At 33.9% G+C, this 11726-nt stretch overlaps 1 protein-coding gene across 1 annotated transcript; it reads right to left on the bottom strand.

The window, feature by feature from the left end:
* Positions 1–324: 324 nt before the first annotated feature.
* Positions 325–7719, bottom strand: LOC136800711 (protein lin-54 homolog). The gene is made up of 14 exons (XM_067057366.1): positions 7035–7719; positions 6738–6923; positions 6086–6300; positions 5721–5948; positions 5505–5584; positions 5214–5279; positions 3696–3798; positions 3491–3578; positions 2709–2761; positions 1678–1777; positions 1427–1523; positions 1193–1274; positions 923–1010; positions 325–550 (listed from the first exon to the last, which is right to left on the bottom strand). The coding sequence occupies exons 1-14, from the start codon at positions 7648–7650 to the stop codon at positions 540–542; spliced, it is 2013 nt and encodes a 670-aa protein (XP_066913467.1). The 5' UTR covers positions 7651–7719; the 3' UTR covers positions 325–539.
* Between the last annotated feature and the right edge of the window lie 4007 nt (positions 7720–11726).

The raw sequence follows: 11726 nt of genomic DNA, 5'->3' as shown, positions 1-11726 counted from the left end.
AATTATTTTCTCTGCAAAAAGAGGATTTAAACAATTCTCTTGTTGATTAGCTAAGAAAAGGTTTAGGGTTTCGATATTACTTATCTCAAACTTATGATCATTACATTAAGGAAAAAGATCGGAACATGGCCATGATCAGAAGAATCAGATAACAGGCTCTGAGAACTTTGTCCCCAAAATGTTTGAAATGACGATGACCAACTAGCGTGTCTGAAGATAAGCAAGTCAGCTTTTGAAAACGCTAAATGACTAGGGACTAATTAATCTTAAGTTCTGTCTCTTCAATTAAAAACTTCAAATAAAATTGACTTTAAGTAAGAATAATTTCACACAAGATTATTAGTATTTTCTCTGATTTTCGATAAATGGTATAAGTAAAACAGATATACACCAGTAGGGAGGGTAATATGATACATTCTATTTATATAAATGGGGTTGATTTTATAAAATATAAATAATAAAACTTTTTCAATTATAATATTCAGCTAATTTGTATTGCAAAAGTAAAAATTAAAAAAAAAGATCTATTAAAACAATCGTCACCTTTTCCCTGAAAAATAGAAAGTATAAGGGGAGATTAAGTTCTGCGGCATGACTTATGTAAATAATAATCTTTGGGCTCTTTGGGAGCACTTGTTCTACATTCAAGTTTAAAGAATTATTTCAAAAGATTTCCGAGTACCATTTATTTTCATTACCATTTATTTTCAAAGGGAAATTATTGATGAAGAATTGTTGAAGAGCTAAACAACCTCACCCATTAATTACAGCTGTCCCAAGTCCATATAGTCCCTATAGCCAATCAAGCTTCTTGTGTTGACCCATTGGAACTTAAATCGGCGAATTTTGGCTATGCACAACTTAATGGGACTAAGGTAATAATAAATGAACACCCAGACAAAAAGGAACAGCAATGTCATACCTGTATTTGATTTGTTAATAATTTGATTCAGACATCTCGAAAATTCTACAATAAGGGTTCGTTCTGCTTCCTCTGGGGATAAATTATTCTAGAGAGAACAGTAATAGATTCATTGCTTTCTGTATATACATTCTTTCATCAATAATTCAGTAGGAAACCAGGAAGACTTCTGGAAAATAGATCACCAAAAATTCGATAAACTATTTACACGTTATTCAAAGAATTTGAACACATAAAATACAATTTGAATACTTGAACTTTGATCTTTACCTTTTCAGCTTCCATCACAGTAGCCATCAAAATATCACAAGCTGCTTTAGAAACATCTGTTGTTATAAAAGTTGCAGCATTCCTAAAATTTTGATAAAAGAAGCAATGATTGTATTCAAAACTAAGAATTAAATTTCCAAGAAATAGGAAAAAGAAAAGTCTCGATCCTGCTCGATCGATATTTGAGTGAAATTTTTTATTCAAATTGTGTCTGGAGTGGGAGTGTGAACTTACTTATCCTTTGCAGTAATTTTTTTGGAAACTTTTGGAGCAACTTCTAATTGCGATGCTAATTTAGTTTTAGCAGCATTTTGTTGTAATACTCTTGCTTCTAAAAATGAAAGGACAAACAGAAAAATAATGAAAGTCTACAAAACACACCACAACAGCATCTTTCCGTTACAGCCTAAAATGGTTGATTCTAAAGAATTGTTTAAAATCTTTGACCAGTCGCTTTCAAAATGGTGAGTAAAAAAAAGTAGTACCTGCAGCATCTGCAAGTTGCATTAATGTTTTGCGATCATCAGATTCTTCGAAATTCTTGCAGCCAACACAGCGACACAGTGCAGAACAAAGTATTTTTGCCTTTGAAAAGTAAAAATCACCAATTGAAACAGAAATACTTTGTGAACATAGTCGAACGTGCGCACCGCACTGGGCTCAACTTCAGATTTTCCCGTTATTAGAAGGCCCAATTGTAACATTTCAATATTTTAGTATTAGGTAGCAAATATACTTTGTCCGTTTTGGCTGAAATTTGGTACACTTGTTCCTTGGGTGAATACCTGGGGGTGTTTTTATCTTAATTTTTTCATTTTTTTATGTGCGTTAGAATAGTGTCCTCGTCCTAAGAGCCTTTCAAAATAAATAACTTAGGAGAAAGTTCCTCAAACCTTTTGTGGCTTTTGTTCACACGTTGCTCTGAAAAATTAATTTCCCACAATTCATCATATACGAAAATTGATTTTAAAATTTATCAAGATATTAAAGTTTTCTTGGGTTCACAAATGTTTATGGTGAAAAACTCGTCCCCAGGCCCCAAAAATCAAAATTTTCAAAAAATGAAAAAACACCCCCAGATATTCACCCAAGGAACAAGTGTGCCAAATTTCAGCCAAATCCGACCTTTTTTGAAGTGTCCAGGCTGCCCCAAAGTTTTAGCCTCGTTTTGGCGAAAAACTCGTCCCCAGGCCCCAAAAATCAAAATTTTCAAAAAATGAAAAAAACACCCCCAGATATTCACCCAAGGAACAAGTGTGCCAAATTTCAGCCAAATCCGACCTTTTTTGAAGTGTCCAGCCTGCCCTAAAGTTTTCGGACAGACATACATACATACATACAGACATACATACATACATACATACATACAGACATTCTCAGATTATAGCTCAACTGAAGTTGAGAAAATAAAACCAAGTTACCGATGGTATTTCAATATCAGTCCTTCTTACTATCGATTTTAACTTATATCTATAGAAAACTGAGTCGGATACAAGATTATGACCAAAATACTTACCTCATAACATTCACAATAGTTTTTGAGGCACCCAGAACGTTTACAGTTGCAACCTGAAACACAGAATATAATCAAATAATCAAATCAATGAAATGAGTTTCATAATCAATTTACTTCTGAATCCATAATATCATAGTCAGTATAAGTAGCCCCAGTCGGAAAGCCTTTTGTTTCTTTCTATTTTTTTTCAAACTGGGAACTAAACTTGAACTTGCGTTGAAAAATTACCTTAAGGGAACTTATTTTGGTGGGAACTAATTTTGGCGCATTTGGCGAATTTAGACGAAATTCGCCGAAATTAGTTCCCGCCAAATCCAAAATTAAATATTTTGCTTACTCGACTAAACAAGTTCCCGCCAAAATTAAATTTTTTGTTTCCTTGCCTAAATAACCCCTGAAATTCATCAAATTTGCTCAAAATAAGGCAAAATAGAACAGATTTACGCTGTCATTCGCCAAAATAAGTTCCCGCCAAAATTAAATTTTTTTAGGATATTTGCTGCCCGCCAAAATTAGTTCTCTTAAGGTAGTTTGTTTTCCTCACTTTTTGATCATGTGATTAACTTTTGAACTAATCCCAAGAGGAGGATTTGGTAACGTGATAAAAAACTGAGCAAAGCGATTTTTATAATAGTAATTAATAAAGTAAAATTTATCAAAAAGTTACAACAATAGGCTTCCAGCCCAGGGTTTTTTATACAAACTATGATAATAATATATTATCATGTAAGTGTAATCAATCTATATTTGAAATTCACAAGCACTCAATTCTTCCAGCATACCTTTTGTATGTCTTCGTTCATTATCCCCTTTTACTTTTCCTTTGCCAATTTTTGGATGAAAAGCGTATTGGTTGCGTTCCAAACAAAGCTAGTAAAACGATAAAATACAGGTAAATATAATTTCTGTACCTTTTGTAAAATAATCATTACAGGTTCAGTACATAAGAATAACCAAATCAACAACAAGAAAATTATTTGTATTTACCTTGATAGCTCTACTTCGTTCTGCTTCATGTTGCATATTGTTTAAGCAGCTGCGGCAGTTACAGTTGTTACAAAATTCACCATTAGCAAAACATTCACAATACCTGATAAAGTATGGGAAAAATTATAAAGTTAAGTTTATTATGTGTAAGAGATTTAAAATATTTGGAATAAAAAATCAAATAGATCCTGAACTAATAAAGCTTTGGACAATAAATTTTCTGTAAACTTCTAATAATTTTTTTTTCATTTCGTATTGTTTAAGCTGTAATTTATCAAATATCTAGGATAAAATAACCCTTTCAAACTCCTCTTTTGTTAGTTTACAATAATTTTTTAGGAAAACAAAAAAAATCAACTTTCGCTCAAAGTAGCACGATGGACTGTCATCCAAAAAAAATTTCTCCCAATTTTTCCCTTATATCTGAAGAAGCTAATCAAATTTCAGAAAACACTAAAACTTTTCCCACATCATACGACAACAGTCAAATGACCAATGAATTTTAACAACCCAAAATACTAAAAGACAAAACAAACCAAATTTTACTAGAGACACATTAATAGAACAATTAAAACAAATTTAGCGAATAGGAACCCAATATTTAACATGAAAAGAGATCTAAACCGAAAGAAAATGGAAAAAGTATGAAAAGATGAAAACCGAAGTCTGAGATCAGGTGCGGTACCTAGAGTAAGCATCCCCTACCACCTGTGAGTCACCCGTCATCTTCCCGAAAGAAAAGGAGTAGTATTGGCCTGACACTATCCAGAAGTGATTAGAGAAATAAATGAAAGAAAGCAAAATGAGAAAAAGAAGAAAGTACAAAAAGTCGGCCTAGAACCCAGTGCGGAATCCTGCTTTCAAGCGACGGTACTTGCTGAGAGAAAATAAAAAAATGATTTGAAAGTTAAAAGACACCAACTAAAGTACGTACAACAACAGAACTAAAACAGTTCAGTGGTTTTTGGTGTTTGTGTTTATGTGATTGGTGTGTTTGTGTTTCTGCTTGGCTTTTTAAACTTTATGTCTATTGGTTTGTTGGTTCTTTTTCGCTTAAAATTCTCATTTCTTGACAGAATGTTTGATTGGTTTGATTTATATATTTAAAGAAAAATTCAAAAAAATACAAAAAAACGTATAATTATAAAAATATTAGTCCCTTTTTATGTTTCATCTTTATTTTATTTAGTATTTTCAACACTTGCCCTCCTTGAGGTCAGATCTCTGATCTTCACTATATCCTGCCAATTTTCATTGCAAAAGAGAAATCGTATCAAAAGAGAAGATATTGTACAGGAAAAGCCTGCTAAAAGCCTAAAGCCTGTCTCAAAAGTATGTGGACATCTATATATAAAAAAATTACAGCCCTTTGAAGTAGGCCTATAATGACCAGTATATTATTATATTAAGTGTCCACATACTTTTGAGACAGACTTTAGTATGAAAAAAGTTATCTGAAATTCCTGAAATATGCAACTTCATTATGAGAACTAAACAATATAGATGAAATTGACTTACAGCTTCAAACATTGTGACTTCGTGCAGTTACAAGGTTTCTTCAATGGTTTAGATTCTCCAAGTGAGCTATAAAATATGCAAAGTAATAGGCAAAAAGGAATTTATAGTGATGCACCATCAACCATCTTTTGTAGTACAAACAAAGTTGAGGATACTGCTGTATATCAATTATTGAAACAAATTAGTTTCTTTTTATTACCTCCATACATTTTACAGGAAGGCACAGCTCCAAATGGAAAATATACAAAATACTTGTATGGTGATGTACATTAATTTAAAGCAATAAAGTACCTTGTAGAAATGGAAGGAACAGAAATACTTGCAGCTGGTTTAGGTCCTGGGACAATGTTTGCCAAAGTTTCTTTCTTTTTCTAAATTATGAAAATATTAGATGCTTTGTTTATATTCAATCAAATATCAAAAAGCAAACAATCTAAGATAAAAAAAAATTCTGCCAGCAAAAGGAAATCCTGATGTTTTCTCAGAACAAAACTAAAAATCACATACTTGCTGCAAACTACCAAGTGACGGTGCAAAAGATCCTTTCTGTGACAGAGATTGAAAGACTATTTGTTGACTTGATTGTGGATTTGGTTGCTGGATCCCACGAAGGCCAGTAGCATTTAATGGAATGAGAATTCTGGGTTGCTGTTGATTTTGATTCAAGAGATTTAAAGTAGCTAAATTCACTTGAGTTTCGTTAGCTCCAGGAAGTTGAGTTGTACCAGCAACAACCTAAATTCAAAAAGATTTGTGACATATAAAGCAACTATCCTCAATGAAATACTTTTGTTGAATTTTTTTGATTTTAAATCATCACTGTCACATTGTGAGGTTGAAAAGGTCAAAAACAATTAAATTTTGGTATTTACCTGTTGCTGTTGAAGGCGAACAGGAATGGAAGGTTGTCCAGCTCCTCTCTTTGTAGCCATCAAGGCTGAAGTTTGATTTGTTAGGACAGAAACATTATTTGCCATTGTAATTGGAAGAAATACTGGATTTGTTGGAAGAGATGATGCTTGAGTCTTGGGAATGAAAACAGCTTGATTGTTAGTCTTAGTCCTGCTAACAATGACAACTGGTTGACCTGCAGATTTAATTTTATTTTCAAAGTAATTACATGATGGTTTTTGCAAAAGTTTATAACACAAAAACATTCTTTCTTTTATGTAAAGTGTGAGACTGTTAAAGCTATTTTAACAGTATTTAAGAAGAGGTCGAAATCGCGATGAGCTTGCAAAAGCACCGCGCGCTATGTTGACAAAATGAAATATATTCATTTTAAAATTACATAAAACTTGATCATCAATTTAGAACATTTTGACGTTGAAAATGTTGAATAAGGATTAAAACGAATAGTCCACTTTTTTTGCAAGATCAAGTAAATAATTTGTATTGCTTTTGTAAGATCAGCAAGCAGTTTCATACGTGTATAGATTGGCTTTAAGAAACAAACAATATTGTTACATCAACACCACGCCAAAAAGGATGATAGAATAGGGGGTCAAGCAATCAAGAGCATACCCTGAATATTTTTGGCGGGTGAAGAGGAGATTGGCAGTCCAGAAGCAGCAGAAGGAATCTTTGTCTTTGTGATTGGCTGCCCAATGTTGGGTTGGGGTAAACGAACTGAAGAAAGTGTCTTTGTGATAATGCTTTGAGTATGTACATTTGTATTTACAGTGTTGATTGAAGATTGTGGTAAGGAACCTGAAAGATAATTTAAAAACCAACAATAAAATCTTGTTTATTGCAACTTTTATCCTCCTTATTATGAAATGCAACCCAGCTGAAAAGAAGTCAAGGCAAAATTTTACAAACCTGCTTGCTGTTGTAAAGCGTAAAAAATGGTTGAAGTGGTGTTTGTAGCAGATAATAAGCTTGCAGGGTTTGTATTTACAGATACAGTTGCGCCTTGTGGCTGGTTAGTGGCCCTTGTTGTAAGTTCATGTTGTGTCGATTCTCCAGCAGTCTGTGTTCCTACTAAAGATGCTGTCTTCTGCAATCCACCAGCTGTTTGTACTAGTTGAATTGAGACTTTTTGATTTGCATTTCCAGCCTGTCCTTGAGTTAAAACTCTCTGAACAGGAATTAAAGTTTGGTTTGTATTCAACACTCTTGTTGTTGATGCTGGATTTGAAGGGTTTGTTTGTAGCTGAACAAAGTTTGCACCACTTTGTTGTGCATTAGGCATTTGAACTTGAACAAGTTGTGTTCCATTTCCAGTTTGAATAGGAATAAAGGACAATCCACTTGGCTGAACGGTGATTAACTGTTGTCCCCCTTGTGATAAATTCAAGACTTGAGTCTTATTGAGCGTCACATTTTGTGCATTTGAGAGGCTTGCTGCAACAGATGGGGACTGAATTTTGATAATCTTGTGTGTTGATACAGTATTCAAATGGGCGGTGTTATTAACACCTTGTGTATTCTGCATTTACCTTTACATGTCATTTAAGTTTAAACTAATATGTATCAATTTTTTTTTAATACCTCTAAAATCAATAAAAATATTAACTAGATTGGGTGAAATTTTCTGAGAGAATTTGAATTAGGAACTTGTGAATTCATACAGTCATACATTTTTGATTTTTTAGAAGTTTCCCTGACAGTCCCTGCCACTACCCCGAATGGGAAGATTGTTCTGAATTTGGGAAGAGCTTCCAGAACATGGTTCACAAATGGGAAAATCTTTCTGGTTAGGTTTTAATTTTGTTTAAAGAGATACTAAACGAAAACGCAAAATTTTCCAGGTGAAGAATGTTTTATTTTTTGCTTGTAAATGTACAGCTTCATGAGTGATGGAGTCAAGATCCCAGCTAATCCTTCAAATTCTGAAAAATCCTGCACGCACAAGAATAAGCTAGGACTGCTACGGTGATCTGGTGATGGAAGTATGAAAAATCGGGGAAACTTTGACTCGTGTATTTTAATAAGTCGAGTTTTAATGGAAATTTGTGTATATAGTGCAATTGATGTGCGGTATAGAATAAAATCTAAAATTTCAGAAAACTATAATAAGGTTTCTTGAAACAGAGCACTTTCGTTAAATCTCAGATCCCTCAAAATCCCTAGAAATCCCGTCTCAGATCCCCCAAATTGGAATTACCATAATTCCAACTGTAGTGGTGCTACAGACCTAAAGTTTAGACTGTAGGACCAGATCATGAATACAATAAGGATAAAACAAATATAGTTTTTGTTGAATGATAAATATTTCTACAAAAAATAAATGTTATCGATATTTTGAATCCGATAGCAGATTGCTTTGTGCCTGATTTCATGATTTTCACTGAAAAGTTTTCCTGTTTTCCATAAATTTGGCCCAAAACAGACTTTTAGAAAGTAACCCGCAAAAGGGGAAATCATGTTGAGATTAGATTGAGGCTATTTTGCCATCAGAAAGGGAATGGTATAGAATGAATTTTCTATTTTTTACAAAAAATACTTCAACTGTTTTGTGTGTGCAGCAAGTTTCATTTTGTAAAATGGCTGCTAGGTCTACCAAAATCACTGGCTTGACAGTCTAGACTTAAACTCCTATACCAGGATTAGAAACTCCCTTTTATTTTTCCCTTTGCAAGAATACAATGCTGAGAAGTTGACACAACACATTGACAAATAATCCCTCTAAGAAATTTATATCGAAATCTGCAACAAAAACCAAAGTGGTCTCTTTTACTGATTACTTCACAGCGCTCCTTTGCAGACTATTTATCAAACCTCCACCAATGAGATTTGCGTATTTCACACGTCCCTACTTTTTGGCACACGTGGCCACTCAGTGCCTTGCACAAGGGGCGGCTGTAAGATCTTACCCTTTATAAAACCTTTTTTATTTGTTTCAATCTGTGATCCTAAGATGTAGACTATTTCTCATCTTCATTTCTCTGAAGCAAGCAGAAATTTAATGCAAGAGTTAGATTTATTTATTCATGGCGTAAACCCCCCCCCCCCACTTAAGTGGGGGGACCTAAAAACTAAAAGATCCCAAAAAAGCCAGGTACCAGGAAGTATTCCCACTTTCAGGGGGTACCTGATATGGTTGGGGGTACCTGTAATCTCGTCAGTGAGAGTGGAGGCTGTTTTTTCTGTGTGAGATAGTTTTCTTAACTTTACTCAATTTCTCAATTTTCAACCAAACCCTTTGTTTTTATCATTTTCCACATTTCACAGTAACCCCAGGAGATTAAAATTCAACGATATTGCATTTTTGGAAAAGGGTAAGATGTCAATGAGGACATCTTAGGCGGAGTTCCTGTGAGCCATAAAACATATTGTGAAGTGAGGTGTGGTGTAGAGAGTTTTTATGACTTTGCCAAAGTCAGAAAGTTATTTTCATTAATGTTAATTTGTGATGGCTAAACGTGTAAAAGGTTGATATTTGATCAAAGGGTGATTGGAAAGATAAACTTAGATAAGATAGATAAGGTAGTATTGAGCAATAAACTTGTGTGATGTTTTAATCGAGAGAGTGGCCTTTCTTAAGGAGTGATAATTTTAAATAAATGGAGTGAAAATGAGTACTAAGGTACTCTAGGTACCTAAAAAAAATAATTCAATGGGGGTACCAAATCCTGGGGGCTACCTAAGAATCCAAACAACTTTGGAGGGTACTTAAATCGTTGGGGCAACCTAATTTTATTGGGGGTACCTGAAGCCTGGAGGACCCTATGTTTTTATTTATTAAAAGAATTACAGTCCAGGCACACGAGAGCCTCTAAACCAATCTTGTACAAAAAATCTTTTTTTAAAGGTACAGTTTGTCACGAGGACTTCCCGCACCCTCCAATTGAAATCTTCATTCGACTTGGCTTTATTAATCTTGTCTGCTCTTCTTTTCCATTCTTTGATTTGCTCTCTCTCCATTTTCGTTATATTGTCAGTGATGCTCAATTTTACGTATTTCTCGTGCTGTCTTAGTTCAGTCAACTTCTTCATGAAGCGGTATTTTATATGGCTGTCTTTGAATGCGACTTTGATTGGGCGCACACCATTTTATTGTTTTCCAACTTGAAAGACAAAGGTTGGTTGAGTTTTTACGTTGACATCATTGAAAAGTTTGTTCACAAAATTGATATCTTCTTTATTTTCTTTTTCACGCACCCCGTTGATGACGATGTTTGCGTGGATGATGTTTGCGTGGATGATGGTTTGCATCTATTGATAGCTTTCTCTGGTCTTCGCTTTATTCTTTGACTTTCTCCCTTCTAAGTAACTGCCTTATTTTCGCAGCGTCGGCAAAACTTTTTGGTTCTTTTGCCACTTGAACTTTTGAAATCTTAGCATTCACTGTCTCTTCAATTTTGGTGGATAGCTTCTTTTCCAGGACGGAAAATTGGCTCTGGATTAGATCATCTTGCCTGTAAGTCCTTGGCATTGGTGTTAAGTCTAGCATTCTTTGACATTTTTGACTTGAATCTTCATTTTTTCATTATCTTTAATGCAAATTATGCTTAGTACAACGGTTGTTGTCAATCTCATCTTCATCAAGGGTCAGGTTCTTGTCAGGTGATGCCAATTTTTGTCAAAATTTGGTTGTTTTTTCCATTTTTTGAAATTTTATTGAAAGTTCTCCATTTTTTTGAAAAACGAAGAACCTTTCTGTTTGACGTCAAATTTATTTATTGTCAACAGAGTTTATATAGATTGTCAACAGAGTGCTGTAAAAAATCATTGAATAAAAGAAGAACTTTAAAAATCTTAAATATTTTCATATCAAAGAATTGATGCAAAAAAGTGAAAATGTACAAAAGTTTTACTTTTTATTGGTTTAATCAAAATGGGGAATTTGAAAAATTTTCTATGTTTGATTTTTTGCACCCCTGTAACTATGGGCAAGCAACCTGTTGCTTAGGTTGTGACTTCTTCATAAAGAGAAAAGACACATCTGGACTTATTTTGTACTTTTTCAGTCTCCAGTTTTTCTGTCTATCTATCTATCTATATATTTCATACTAAAAGGTCCTAGGACCCATTATCCGTACATTTGTTTGTTTAAAAAAATGGAATATGCAGGCCATATTTTAGAAAGGCAAGGCAGCGTCCGTTGGTGGCTAAAAACGGCACTTTTACAGTGTTTTTCCACTAAAAAGGCTCTTTTTACCAATATTTTAGTAGCTTCAAGAGGGGCAGCGTCCGACAACCGGACGCTTAAAGGGCATGAAAAATGGCCTGATATGAATAAATAAATAAATAAAATGTTAAGAGCAATAAAATATTTCAAAAATTTAATTAATGCTTAACCTTTACCACGCCTTCTCTCTGGGAACTTCACCCCGTGCACGTCTTGTTGTTTTGGGAAAAATGACAGTTTTACGCTTTCCGTCATAACTTTTGATCTACTAAACCAATTCAAAAAAAGAAGCCCATTCTGGAAAGCCCAACTATCCTGCTTTCCAAAAATGTTAAAATAAAGGATTTTCCTCTATCAATGGTGACACAGTAGTCTTCTGCCTTAGAGTTGAAAAAAATTCAAAACGCAATTTGTCATATTTTTCAAAATTTTAAGTT

This window comes from Clytia hemisphaerica, unplaced genomic scaffold, assembly GCF_902728285.1.
Source record: "Clytia hemisphaerica strain Z4C2 unplaced genomic scaffold, Clytia hemisphaerica genome assembly, whole genome shotgun sequence".
Classification (NCBI taxonomy): Eukaryota; Metazoa; Cnidaria; class Hydrozoa; order Leptothecata; family Clytiidae; genus Clytia; species Clytia hemisphaerica.
Note: the sequence above shows the minus strand (reverse complement) of the source record. Positions and strands in the feature narration are given on the sequence as shown.

Bases quoted from the DNA above. Each gene is read 5' to 3' on its own strand.
- LOC136800711 (XM_067057366.1), bottom strand. From the start codon at position 7,650: ATGCAGAATACACAAGGTGTTAATAACACCGCCCATTTGAATACTGTA. The intron at 6,924-7,034 runs GTTTGTAAAATT...ATTATCTTTCAG, and splicing joins CGCTTTACAACAGCAAGCAG to GTTCCTTACCACAATCTTCA. The intron at 1,275-1,426 runs GTAAGTTCACAC...TCAAAATTTTAG, and splicing joins AAAATTACTGCAAAGGATAA to GAATGCTGCAACTTTTATAA.